General features: G+C 38.8%; 1 protein-coding gene across 1 annotated transcript; it reads left to right on the top strand.

Moving 5' to 3' along the window:
- The first annotated feature begins 3213 nt into the window (after positions 1-3213).
- On the top strand, positions 3214-8985 carry LOC134844988 (innexin unc-9-like). Its single transcript, XM_063861816.1, has 4 exons — positions 3214-3257; positions 3862-4051; positions 7846-8035; positions 8792-8985. The coding sequence occupies exons 2-4, from the start codon at positions 3923-3925 to the stop codon at positions 8983-8985; spliced, it is 513 nt and encodes a 170-aa protein (XP_063717886.1). The 5' UTR covers positions 3214-3257; positions 3862-3922.
- The last annotated feature ends 5380 nt before the right edge of the window (positions 8986-14365 follow it).

The raw sequence follows: 14365 nt of genomic DNA, 5'->3' as shown, positions 1-14365 counted from the left end.
TTAACTTAAAGGGAAAGTTGTCAAATGTCTTAATCTTTTGGCGGAAAAGTATTAGATTTCATAATAATTCCGTTGGCACTAATCAAGGTGTACCTTTCAGAAAAGCAGCGGCATAGGTTTTTGTAAGTATCTGGAACCGAGCATGTATTTTACCCTGAAGCAATTTTAGTTCTGGCCTCCTCGGAGGTTGTATTCAAACAAAAAGACAATTCGCAATAAAAACCAAGTATCATTAAAAGATATCTCTTAATATACTCACCACCGCAGTTGCGCCCTCCGCGTAGCGAACCTACTGCATACCTGAAACGTAAATGCATACGTAAAAAAATTATCCAACTACCGAACAAGTTATTTGCGGTGACTTCATTGTGAACTGTAATGGTTCTTCCAAAAATTAGATGGAATTCGCAAACGTTTTAAAGGAATATGATTTAAAGATAATCCACACATCAACTCCGGCGGGAGTAAGAACAAGATCGAAAAGCGTTATAGACTTGCTTTTTCAAACCAGGAAGGGTACACGAGTGTTATGAAAACAGCCATTATTGAACAATACACAGTAGCTTTCAACACCAAGCCCAAGACCAAAGAAATTTAACTAAACCATTTTAAATAGAGAAAATACAAAAAGAACTTGAAAACCCCTAATTTACCATGGATCTTGATAGAAAATTAGGAAAGGAGCTTAACCGAGAAATTTCTTCAATCGACTGGGACACTGCGTTCAAAAGGTTCAGAACAACTTATTATCTAAACTTGAAAAATTTTCTCCCTGAGAAAACGGCAAATAAATGAAACGATCTGAAAAAACTCCTTTTGATACCAAGTTAAAAGGAACGCACTAAGAAAATCTTGATCAACGAAAATCTTGGAAACGAAACTTGAATTCAATGGCACTGTTGACAATTGAAATGAAAGTAGTTGAAAAAAGTTTTTTTATAGAAACCAAAATATAGTACAGATTGCACGATTTGAACTATGTTTTCTTGAAAATACTAACACCTTCCAAACTCCCGACAGTTGCAGAGTTTTTTTTTTCAGTAAACATCGAGGATAAAAGTTTCTACAAGGTCTTAAGCTAGGAAAATTTGTTCCATTTTACATTTCCCAGACATGACTTTCACAGCTACAAAACTATGTCATTCCCAGCCATGAAAATTTAGCCCTATAAAAGTAATCTATAACAGAATATGAGCTTCCTGCAAAGTCAATGTTTTTTTCAGAATAGACAATTCGGTTTCAAAGCAAAAAGAAGAACCCCAGGTGAAACAGTGACAATGATTGAACTAATATGATCCGACTGCAAGAACAAGTAATGAAAAGTAACTTTCTGAATTAAGAAAAAATATGACAAGGAAGATCACGAATAATTAAATCAAAAAGGTCTTTTCTTCTGAGGCCTCCTGTTTGATCTATTAAAATTTTATCTTCTTCCTGAAATTTGTAAATCATTTAGATCCAGAACACAAAAAAAAAGACCATTTTGTATGCCTGTGATACTGCAATTTTAACTACCACTTTAGAGAATTTCATTCACAACCATGCAAAAAAGCAGACTTAAGCAAAACTTTGGGTTTCAAGTAAGTCAAACGGTTTATGACAACAAAAGTCAAACAAAGTAGCTAGGTATTATTTTTGAATCTGATCTCAGTTTGAACAATCATACAGAAAATTTAACACATTCTGTGGCACATTCTACCAATAGCACAAGATTTTGACATCATCACAAATGATACAAGTATATAAAAATTATGTTCAGCCTAATATGCAATACGGCGTAATAATTTATGACTCCACGAATATAACTAAAATCAAAAAATTTGATCAGACTAATAGAGGACTGAGCTGAATAATGTTTCACAAGTAAAAGAACTTGAGACTCTAAGCATTCAGTTGTGGGTTATTATTGCTACAGTGCTACTGATATACATATATGTATAAACTGTTTAAAACATTAAAACAGCTAGATCTCAAAACGCTGTCGATATTTTATAAAAAAATATTTCGTCTGAACATCTCTTAAAGATAGGCAAGAAAAGATCAACTGCCGGACGAAAAAGTACAACTACTCACAAAACACTAAAAATATAATATTTGTAAGACTAGAGCGATTTTCATGGTCTCACTCCGACATCAAATTAATATTCAAAAAAACTTGACTTAATACATCAACAAGAGAAGTAGTTTAAAAAACACTTTTTTTGGAGAACTTCATAATGGACAATCATAATATGACAAATCTTGTATTTACTGATGAGGCGAATCTCACTTTCACCTTTTTGGTTTTTGTGTTTTTGAAAAAAAAACCAAAAAACTTGGTTTCTTTCGTTTCAGGTTTTCAATCTCAAAAATTATTCTGCATATTAAGTTTATTTATTTCTTATATATATACATCCACAAATTTCTGAGCCTGATAACCGTTTTTTACAATTTTTATTGAAACAAATTTAAAACTTTGCTAGTTCTCGCTTTTCTTAAAATTAGCAAGGTTTCTTTTTCTACGCTTTGTCTTTTGTTGCGGTACCCTAGGTCTGTCACCATCAAACTTGAGTTTTTTGGACTGCACTCACTTAAAAAAAGGCAGTTCTGGACAATTTACTGAACGCTTTGCTACACAAACAGGTGCTTTCTCATTCGTTTTTTCCCTAATGTTGTGTAAATTGATGCTGAACACCTTTCCGTGAGTTTTTTTGTTGGTATTCAATATGATACGAGAGCAGAGTCTGGATATAAACTTCAGTGGGGGTCGGAAATTTTTTTCGTAAGTTTAGCTTTTCCGAAATTTATCAATTTAAAGATCATAAATTGGTAAACTTTTTTGGAAGTCTTAATTCATAACGTCCGCACATCAAATTCAAAAAGAAGTCTTTTTAGGGTGTACACGAAACGAAAAGAAAAATTACTGTTTTTTTATCATGGATTGATTTCTTACAATGATTTTGAACGACAGTTAGCAATCAGAAAAGCATATGCTATTTAATTTTGGAAATATCATAGTCAGTCACAGGAAAGCACTTTTAAAAAATCCAATTCAGGGGCTATTTCAGATCCATCATGCCTCTCTTTAATCAAGAATGCCCTGAAATGCCCTGAAATTGGCGAATTACACTTCGAATAAGCTGATTTTGCCTACTAAAGATTAGTGTTTCGTTTATTTTTGATTGGCTTGTTATTCAAAGCCAAATTTGTTTTTCTAATCATTAAAAGCGGTTAGAAAAACGTAGAACATACAGACAAGCACCGCCTTCTAGAAGCAGGTAAATAGTAGCGTCAATTCCGTTTGGGCCATCCTTTAGTGTTTGATATTTCCCATTTGGTCTACGAAAACGGGCAAAATTGGTCTGAAAAATAATACAAGAAAGCTAATTTGCCCACCGTTTTTTGTTTATTCAGCCGTCCCGATAAAGCCTTTTAAGCAGAATCATTAGAAGAAAAACTCCGCACGATCGTAAACAAAAAAAATGATACCATATTCGTACTATTGTTTTTTCGGCTTGATTAAATTAAAGTTCTTGGTTAATGTGTATCAAATCACAAATAAATTCGCCAAAAAACTTATGATAATCAGTCATCAGCTACTCCCATCCCAGTTTATCTCAACTGAATTTGAAAAAAGTTATTATTTCCGTAGCACTCTGAGCCATTTCTTTGTACCTTATATGGCGAGGTCTACTTGAGCACAAAGAATACTCATATTCAAAATCAAGTTCTGATCTTTTAGTCTGCATATAATTTTCGGTTCATAATTTGTCTTCCGTTTTCTTCTGAAGATTCTCACCTTGAAATAATTTAAATTAATTGTGACTTAAATTAATTATTCGTTGTTTTTCAAAGCTAACTTGCTTTTAAACTGTTGTTTAGCGCCTTGTCCTGTAATTAAACTTGCCTGAAACCAAAAACTGTCAAGAAGATTGGCAGCAACATGTTTGGGGAAATAGTGAAAATAATCCATGACGCGGAGAGCAGAAACTGTGACTTCGTGGATAGACTCAACCACAAGTACATGTCTCTCATTCTAGTTGTGCTGGGAGTTCTCGTCAGCACTAAGCAGGTGAGCCGAAACCATTATAGGTTAAAAAAATAGTTGCGAGGCGACAGAAAGTAGCCAAATAAATATCTTACAATTAATTATCGACACATTTAAGTGACCAAAAATTAGCCAAAAAATCTGCACAAAAAATATGGGACAAAAAATAATAACTAAAAAGCTATATGAAAAAATTTGTCACCTATTTAAGTGTCAGTTTTTCGAAATCTGAATAAAAAATAGCGAAATACTAAGACAGTGAGCTAATATCTACACCATTTGGTCGAGAAAGCCCAATAACCCAGATACGAGGCGTTCAGTTTCTCGCGGCAAAGCGACACTCGCCGCTCAGCTCAGGAAGTTTCGGAAATTTTATTTGGAAGAATTTGTTTCAAATTGTAGGAGCTAGCTAACAAGACTGCTCGTATCAGATCAAAGCCCTGATCGTGGCAGCTGCCTCTTACCCGGTTTACCATCCGTATAAAAAATGCCATAAAAAAGTACAAGTATTCGAAGGTCGGACTAGTATAGTTTTTGTTCCAACTTTTTCCTCAAACATATTCTCATTTTTATCGTGCCACTTTGACCGGAGTTATTTATATCAAGCCAGTGATGCCCTGATTTAAACTTACAAAAAAGTGTTTCACCTATGATAATTTTTTGTTAGGTTAAATGTGGTTGAATTTTGCCAGCTTCGCTAACTGAGATAAGAAACGCGCAAAATACTTCGTGCAAACAACGCGTAAGGGTAAATTTGATCCAATTCAAATTGTGGCGAGCCATTTATTTTCATTAATGCATTTTATTGTTCCGACTTTCGAAACGAAAGTATCGGAATATTTGTGCTCGGGGTGGGTGCTTTTTTCTTCAGACAAGTATCGACTTCTTAACTAGCCATTTTTGGCTAAATTTTAAAATAACATTCGAAAGCTATTGTTGTCCTGAGCTTAAATTTGAAAAGATATTTCATCTGTGATCATTTTTCGTGAAGTTTGCCATTTGAATGAAGTTTGCAAAAGTTTAAAGATTGCCAATTTGGGACAATTAACGCGTGATATATTTCACACTATTAACTCGTAAGCGGGGATTGAAATCCGTCTGAAAAATTGTTCGAAATTGGTTGAAGGAAACTTATTTGCCAAAATTGCTTTGTTACAAGAAGCGAAATCTATCACTTTGTACTTTATTTGGCGTGTGGGAGAATGATTTTCACAAAAAATTTCAAATTTATTTGAAAAAAATTGTTTCAATTTATTACATTTAATTTTTTCATGTTACTACTACTCCATAGACCTTAAATGGCAGTCGGTACATTCAGGGCACCGCCCTGATACGAGCAGTTTTGTTAGAACTTTAGTTCTGAGAGGAAAATAATACATATTGGGGCTAAAATTTTCAAAATGGTTTACGGAACTTCTGTGTACGAAAGCAACTTGTTAGCTGGTTCAACTCTCTCTTTTCACTCTCAGTTTGTTCAGCTCATTGAAGCTTGCCAATTTTTTTGCATTAGTTTGTCCAATATAAGATAACTGTTTTAAAAACCCAATTTTTGAAATCAGCATTTTTTGTATTGATTACCCTGGTCATGCTGCGCCAGATTGTAGTGTCCCGGAGAAATGTGTTGCGCATTGAATGACGCATCATATCAAAAAAAAGAGGGCTGTGATTTGACATGTTTAGGAAAAAATGAATTCTATCTGCTCTCCAATACTTATGAAGTATTTTTGATTTGTACGGTTTTTGATTTTTTCTAAATAACCTTCCACACGTGTTAAAAACAGATGGAGATACCAAATAGTTTGTCTAAACTTAATGACGAATGTTTTCCGAGCGAAATTAAAGTGACATCTACCATTATATGAACAAAATATACCGCATATTAATTATCCCTTAACTATGAGCTACAGCGTAAGCAAAACTTTTTAAAAAAATGAAATGTTTTAAAAAACACACGACTGCTCGTATCAGGGCGAAGCCCTGAATGTTCCGACTGTCTTTTAAGGTCCATGGAGCAGTAAAAAAATTAAGTGTAATAGAAAAGTGAAATTTTTTTGTTCCGATTTTCGTAATGAAAGAAACGGAAAGTTTGGGTTTGTGGTGGGTTTTTTCTTCAGACAATTTTTCACTTTTTAATTAGCCATTTTTGACGTTTGACGGAATTTTTTTTATCATTCAAAAGTTATTGTTATCTTGAGTTTAAATTTGAAAAGATTTTTCACCTGTGATCGTTTTTTGTGAAGTTATGGGTGTTTAAAAACGCGTAAGCGGAGATTTAATGCGTCTTAGAAATTGTCCCAATTTGGTTGAAAGAAGCTTATTTGCCATAAATGATTTGTTACTAGGAGCGAAATCTATCACTTTGAACTTGATATGGCGTGTGCGCGTTGGTTTTCACAAAAAATCTCAACTTAAAAAAAAGTTTATTTAATGACTTTTAATTTTTTCATGTGTTATAACTGCTCCATAGACCTTAAAAGGCAGTCGGAGCATTCAGGGCGTCGCCCTGATGCGAGCAGTCTTGTTACATTAAAATTTTTCTGCGTTATTACTGCTCCATAGACCTTAAAAGGCAGTCGGAACATTCAGGGCTTCGCACTGATACAAGCAGTCTTGTTTAAGTTTGTGATTTTTTGTGAAAATCATCCCCCAACACGTAATAATAAATTCAATTTAGATGAAGTTGGGGAATTTTTTTTCTAGGCTATGGTTTTGCTCTAGAAATGTTTTGACTCTCCAGAACAGTTTTTGAATGTTTTTCAATGCCTTAAGACGTAAAATGCCCTGAGTTAGAATTTGAAGAGTTTGAGTTTCAAGACGCTTATTACATACATCCTTTTTTGAAATAACGGTTGGAGTAAAGTAACAAAAATGTTTTCCCTAATGATTCAAGGAATCAAAGTGAGCAAATACTTTCATTGCGCATGCTAAGCGGCACGCAGGCAGGTCGCTACGCCCCCAAAAACATCGACATATCTGTTTACTGCTTGTTTTGTAAGATATATCTGGATGGAAATTATTTCAACGAATCGATCAGCTTTCTGGTGAATAAAGATTCTCATCGATGGATTACTTTATTATGGCAAAAATCCATTAACTTTTGTTCATCAACTTGACATTGAGAAGACAACAAAGACAAGAAAAGTCAGATGCTTTTTGCTTGAGGTTAAACTGTCAAAACAAAATTAAAGTGAATGTCAAATGGCAGAAGATTTTTATATGTTGACATGTTCCTTGTTGTTGCTAGGAAACATCAATATTTTTCTATAAGTTTTTTTCAAAAAGCAATTAGAATGTAAACAAGAAAATAGGACTTAAAATCATTTTTTTACGAAAAAAAAACAGTGCTCACTGCAAAATAATAATTGCGATATTCGGCTCAACGTGTAGGCAAACTTTTACCAGAATTCTAGCGTCAATAGTTTAACCAGCAATAAAAATCAAGTAAAAAAAATTACAGAAATGTTCTGAAGAGGGTGTTTTAAGCTCTCAAAGTTTTTCCAGCTCTCCGAGACGACGATATCTTTTCAACTGACTCGTTTTTAAAGCACGTTGAGGTAAAATTGTTATACTTGTCTTTTTCTGTAGTTGAAAGAAGTTTTGACATTACATAAAATAATGATTCAATTTTCTTCGTGCGGTGGCGAGGTTTAGAGCTCGTGGCGCGTTAAGATCTGTAGATTTGACTGAGGGTTGGACAACAGTTTGAGCGCAAAAAGCAAAAAAATATATGTAGAACGAATATTAGATCTTGATCAATCGAGAACAGGATATCGCCTCTCTGCATAGAATCACAAAACATTGAATATTGTCAATTCTAGTACGTGGGGGACCCCATCGACTGCTGGACTCCCCCCAACTTCCCCGCCCAATGGGTACAGTACACAGACACTTACTGCTGGGTGTCTAACACGTACCACCTGCCAATAGGCATCCCCGCCTCCCTCACCAAACGGGTGACTCATGGCTACGAGATCAAATACTACCAGTGGGTTCCCATCATGCTTGTCGGTCAGTCATTAAGAGTCACTTACATCACATATTGACTCGCAGTGTTTTTTTAGGTTAAAGCGAACAGGCTTGTGAGTTAGTGTGGGGATGTTTTGTTTTTAATTATGCTGCTGACTTGCTGACTTGCTTAGGATAAAAGCTAAATTTTTTGGAGACATTTATTGTTCATACGTTTTTACCTTTCTTCCACGGATTTGATCATTAAATTGAAATTCATGTAGAAAAAAGTGATTTCAAAGCTAATGGTATATATGCGGTGAAAATAACCCAAGATCAGGGGCGGATTTAGGGGGGGGGGGGGACGCTTCCCCCTTCAGGGATTCGACCTTTGAACTATTTTGAGATATCCATTTTTGGTGACAGACCACAAAAATTTTTTAAAGGAGCCTTGGGCGCCAATATATACTTATTTTGAGGGGGGAGCAATTTTTTGGTCAAAATTTTCAAAAAGTGGCTAAAAACACCTTTTTTGGCCTGTTTTTTTTTAAACTTTTTTTGAAAAATTGCCCCCCCCCCCTCCCACCTCGAGAAAATCCTAGATCCGCCCCTGCTCAAGATGCTAATTATCTGTTGTTTTTTTGTTTGTTTGTTTTTTTTTGTTGCGACTAATAACTGCTATTGCCATCCTTAAAAAAAGACTCTTGTTGTTGTCAAAAATCATTGAAGTTTATTCTATGGTTGGAATTAACCCTCTTTCCCCTAAATGGACCAAGGAGAGATAAGGATATGAAATTAGTCCATCTGTTGTGTTTGCAGCCCAGGCGCTGATGTTTTTCGCACCCAGTCTAATCTGGCGCGCAGTGAGTAGCCAGAATCTGGACATGGGCAACATAGTGGAGGCGACTACCCTCTCGGATGCCGCAATCAGACCGAGTGAGCGGGACGAAGTGGTGAAGAACATCGCACTGCAGATGGACAGATTCCTCAAAAACAGAAGGTCAATAAATTAGAGATCCCTTCTAATTATTATGTAGTTTTAGGGTACAGACACATAGTTTGGGGTGTAGACAGTATACACAGAAAAAACCGACTGCATGAGTTAGAATATCGACAGAAGTAATTTCATTTTCTCATTTAAATTTGTTTTGTTACCTTTTATTGCTTAAAACGGGGGCGTTCAACAGTGCCGAAGTACAACAGTGCCGAAACTGAAAATTAGTTCAACAGTGCCGAAAAGTGAGGATACGTGAAAATTTGGAGTTCTGTTTGCTAGTTGTTGGCATTTGCTTGAATACGTGTTTTGTTTTGTAGTGAAACCGAGAGGAAATTTCGAGTAATTGCTGAGTTAATTGTTAAGAAAAAATTATGACGCATCAGCGCTTAAAAACTTTTGGGGAGGGTTCTCATGCTTGAGGGACCGAATGCTTGAAAAATTTCAACCAATCAAAATTGCTAAGCGTTCCTATTGGCTAAATGCCTTTCTCACAAAATCGAAGTCAATATTAACAGAAAATTTATTAAATCAGTGGAAAATAATCAAAAATATTACAAATTGCGGTTTACAACCGCAATACTATTCAGATAAATATCAAGACTTATGAGTTCAAGTTCATAAGAATTTTTAAGTCTTGAAAACTCATCTGCTTATTATCTAATCGGTCAATATTAACACTAATGGCTTGGATTTATTTTCTTACTTTGAGATTTTCGCGATTTACTTTGAGACTTTGAATACTCACTTCTGATCGGCTGGCGTCAGTTACCTTAATCCTACTCGTTTTTCACCGTCTCGACCTTGCCAGTTGATTTTTTGGTCTGTTTAGGGCTAAGTAAAAAGTTACTATTTTTAGGCCATCAGTCAAACGACTTTTGATCAGCTTTCGTTTACATGCGAACACAACCACATAGCTGAGTCTCGGATCCTCAGACTACGTGATTGCCATTAAAAACACGGCTCGAATAACCAATTTTAATATGTTTTTGTGTGACAGTTCTATATTAAATCCATTGGAGATGGATTGACCCTTTCCTCTTTCTAGCTACTCATATTCTAAAACATCAAATTATACCGGTGTTAATTCAGACTTCTACGACATCCAAGTAGCTACAAAGTCAGTTTTATATAGTCCCTTCACATAAAACAGTCTCTGGTGGACCAAGCCTCCGCTCCCGTAATCTTCCTGAGATAACGTTCTTATCTCTTCCAATTTGTGGCACGGGAGGGTTCCGTGGAATATTCCTTCCCCACTGAAGCTTCCTTCTCCACTAATATCCACTGCTAAGAGTCTTATCATGTGTTGTTGCCACGATAAGAGGCTTCGTATTTCTCGTCTCTTGTGCGACCGTTTTCCACAATATTTGTCGTTGTTCTGTTTTTTTTTGTCCTTTTTCATCAAAATGGCCGTCTTTTTTGTATTTCTCAGAAATATTCACTCTCTAATCGAAATTTAAAAAATAAAAATTCTAGAATTTTCCTACCCTCCTTCGCAATACTTTTTAGTTCCTAAGGCCTTTATTCGTTTTTTCTCGTGTCGCCGGAAGGTTGCGCTGTGTCAATCTGGCAGAATGGCACATACTCCCCGGACAAGTCCCCATCAATGTCCCTATTGATCGCATAACACCGGGTTATCGTCAAGTAGTGTTCCAGTTCTCTGTAATCAATCTTACAAATCGCATAAGAAAATGAAATTTTTCTACTCCACCTCAACTCATTACGTGTTCACAAATGGCATCGCACTACATCTCACTGCCTTTCAATATTTTCACAAAATTTGCACCATGAGGAGTGTCCTAGATAAAATTTCATTTCTGACTACTTACGTCGTCTTGCCATAAAACTTCTTTTCGCTCTTTGTGATTAAAAAGTGGGAGGTGGCACGGCCACGCACCCGTTAAAATTAACTTAACATCACTCACCAAGTATAATCAGTTATTTTTGCGGTCCTTTCAAAATTAAAACTAAGAAACTCTGTAGCTAGGAAAGTTATTGAGTTACCCACCCTTCTCGAGCGAGTTTACTTAAACTTACCATGTCGCCACACAGTGAAATTGTGTCTTACACAGGTTAAAAACTTCAGTCATGTTTAAATAGTAAATATACTCACTTATGTTCTATATATATACATAAGTAGTAAAACGTCTTCACTTGTTCTCTTCGTTCATCATCTTCACTCCATTGATTCTCCATCCTGATCTTCAGCTTCGCTGTCTTCTAGGACTTTCTCCAGCATGTCCATGGAGTTGCGGGCCGTGCCCCAATTCTCCTGTTCCAACAGCCTCGGTTTGCAACAAGGTAGCAAGTCCACATTCACCTTTTGCTCCCGGTTCTTGCAAAAGCTGTTGTGAAGACATAGGCTCACATTTCTTTCTAGGTCAGCTCTTAAGACCTCTTTCTTCTCATCTTCAGTTACACAAGGCGCTCCAGCTACCCGCTTCACCGCCGTGGTGACCGCGTTTCTGTGCGTCAGGAATGCTCTCTTATAGGCTCCCGGTCCTATATCTAGCTGGAAAGATCGATAGGCTTCCGTGTTCCTCGACATGTGACGCTTCGCGCGTTCATACATCCATGATGTCATCACTGCACGGAACCAAGGCATCAATCTTTGCCTTGACCATATTCTTTCAATGGCTTTGGGTATTCTCAGAACCTCGCAGGTGGTTCTGAAAAGATCCAATTCACGACTCATCTTCACGTTGCTCAGCTGCTCAGGAGTCGGCACGGCCGTCTCCTGTTCACTTGTGTCCGCGTTAGCCTCCAACCATCTCACTGCCGGCATGGCACTAACCACCACGATTGACACCTGTTGATTCTGATCGGGCAACCCCGTAGAGTACAACTCCTCCACGTCCCATACTAGCATCAGATTCCCGCGTTTGGGGTACCACAACGTCTGTGCCAAGCAGTGGCAAGGATACTCCCCATGGGTTCTCACAATGTTCCTTCGGGTCCGATACCTTGAGGTTCCCAGAAACGGTTCCACCTCCATCATAATTCTGTAAAAATTGTCTTTCTCTTCTATGGTGGGGAATTCAGTGGGTAACGCTCCACTCGTTTTCTGCTTCTGGAATTCACTCACATTACCCTCGTTCAATCTCAGGAACTCTTCACCCACTACGTCTTGCAATTCGCCTTCAGATCTCTTCGGGACTGCCCGAAAGATCTTCGCCAACAAATCATATGACCTCCGACATTCTGGCCAACCTCACGCACTTTGGAACAGAGAAAAGTTGGTCAAGCAACACCTGCTGCGTCCTCGCATCCATCACCACCATGAGCGTAGGATACCTACTACTGCAATATGGTGCGGAGCTTGAACCCACCAGATATTTTGAACCAGTAGGTTTATGATAGGCTTCACTATCTTTCAGATTCATTTCGTTCTCCAGATCTTCTCGCCAGCCTCCGATCTTCTGCTCTGTCTGCAATGCTCCAGGGAACACTTCCACGATGAGGAACGTCACTAGCTCATGGGCACGCTCCAGGCGCTCAAGCGATTCTATCGAACTCGTCATGCTACAAAATCCCAAGGCTGTGGTCAAGTTTACATCCGTCACCCCATGACAGTCCGCGACCAACTCCATGCCACTCTTATCCGACATGCTCAATCTTCCGTACAATCGTGCCAGTTGTCGATGCTGCTCGCTCAGCGTAATCAGGCAGTGCCCCAAGTAACAAACATGTCCTTCCATCCCACTATGTTGAGCCAAGCATGTGCCTTGCTTCAACCAATTGCTCGATGGACCTTCCTCGGACAGCTCCGCGGATGGGTTGCTCTTCCGCTTCGTCAACCTCATGGCCAGCAGATGGTGTATGATGGCCAGATCATGTAGACTCGCGTCATCATCCAGGTTAACGTGATATCCGCCGTCATGTCCCAGATTAAACCGGCGTTAGGATGAGGACACCAAGAAGGCTTCATGAGTTCCCACATCGTTACTAGACTGGTTTTCAAGGGACCGTCCCAAGAACCACAATCAAAACTCACTTGCCCCTTTAGCTCGTGAACCGAGGGTTCGACCACTCGTTCTTCCAAGATAATTCCCAGCTTGGGTTGTTCCACCATCAGCATTCCAGTTTCCTTAATCCGTTCAACCCAGAAATTGAGTACTATGACTTGCTCATAGTCGAAGTACGCTTCCGTGGTTTCTTCATTCACGAAGGGATTATACGCCATCCCCGGTATGCCAGACACATATTGGAACGACTTCAGTTTCCCTAGTGTTGCAAAGTCTTTTTGTCCCTTGACTGCTTCAATCAACTCCCGGCTCACTTTCAATTCTTTGTTGGAAAATCTTCTCACTTCTTCCAACTTGCGATAGCTCTTCATGTCATTCGACTCCTTATTTGGTACAGTCAACGGCATATCCTGATACAGTTCCAGGAGTGCCCTAAGGAAGTTCCTTTCGCTATCAACTCCCTTTTGCCGAATGATCTTTATACATTCTCCCGAAACAGGAGTGGGGATACGATCCACCACGAACCTGACAAAGCAAAGGGCATCCTTATGCTTAGCCCATGCTATCGCAGAATCGTCTTTTGAAATCAACGCTCGCAGAGCTTCCATCAACTCCAGCTCCTGTTCCCGTGATTTCGAATCATTACTGGCTTCATATTCCGCCCTCTTGATGCCCATCAAGCACCAAGCCAACCGTACTTGCAGGTCAGTTCTCGTGCACGGATGAGCCAGGTACGCTGCCACCGTCGCAGGTGCATGCATCGTCTCGTCGAAGTATCTCTGGAGGGCCGCCCTCCAAGAAATTTCTAGTAGTTTTTCCAATCCGATTTCGTTCGCTTCAGAGGACATTACCGTACCGTATTCTTTCCGATTTAAGTTTGAATTCTCCGTAAGCTCTTTCAGATATTCCTGCATGGCTCGCTTCTCGCTCCAAGCCATTAGGTGCCCTCTCGCGGAGTTTCTCGCTTTCAACATCTCCACATAACCCCCTGCTGGATCTCCCATGTGGATCGATTCCGGCACAGTGACTCGACTGTACTCGACCACGTCGAGTTGTCCTTCCAGTTTCAACTTGGCCATGTTGGTCCGCGAGGGCCTGTAATCTTCAAGTCCTCCAGATCCACATTGACTGATGATCTCCATCTCTAATTTAGTATCTGCCAGGGTTCGTGCTGTTTTCTTTGATCTCACGGCTGTCGTGGTCAGACCTGCCAAGAGCATAGGGGGTATCAGGTTTTCTTTTTCTCCCCCGGTCAGCATCGCACCATCTCCTTAACCGCTCTCGCCTGAACGACCTGCGCTCGTTAAAGAGGCCACCACTGCGCTGGCTTTCGACTTCACCACTCTCGGGTTCACGGCTCGACTTCCTGTCTTCCCTTTTAGTCGCTTCAGCCCCTTCCTGGCTCGTCTGACAGGTAATTTCTTTGCGACCTGC

This window comes from Symsagittifera roscoffensis, chromosome 4 (assembly GCF_963678635.1).
Source record: "Symsagittifera roscoffensis chromosome 4, txSymRosc1.1, whole genome shotgun sequence".
Lineage (NCBI taxonomy): Eukaryota > Metazoa > Xenacoelomorpha > Acoela > Convolutidae > Symsagittifera > Symsagittifera roscoffensis.
This window is presented reverse-complemented; position numbering and strand designations above follow the sequence as displayed.

Coding starts and splice junctions, on each gene's coding strand:
- LOC134844988 (XM_063861816.1), top strand. CDS start 3,923: ATGTTTGGGGAAATAGTGAAAATAATCCATGACGCGGAGAGCAGAAAC. Junction 4,052..7,845: donor TTCTCGTCAGCACTAAGCAG/GTGAGCCGAAAC, acceptor TGTCAATTCTAG/TACGTGGGGGACCCCATCGA. Junction 8,036..8,791: donor GGTTCCCATCATGCTTGTCG/GTCAGTCATTAA, acceptor TTGTGTTTGCAG/CCCAGGCGCTGATGTTTTTC.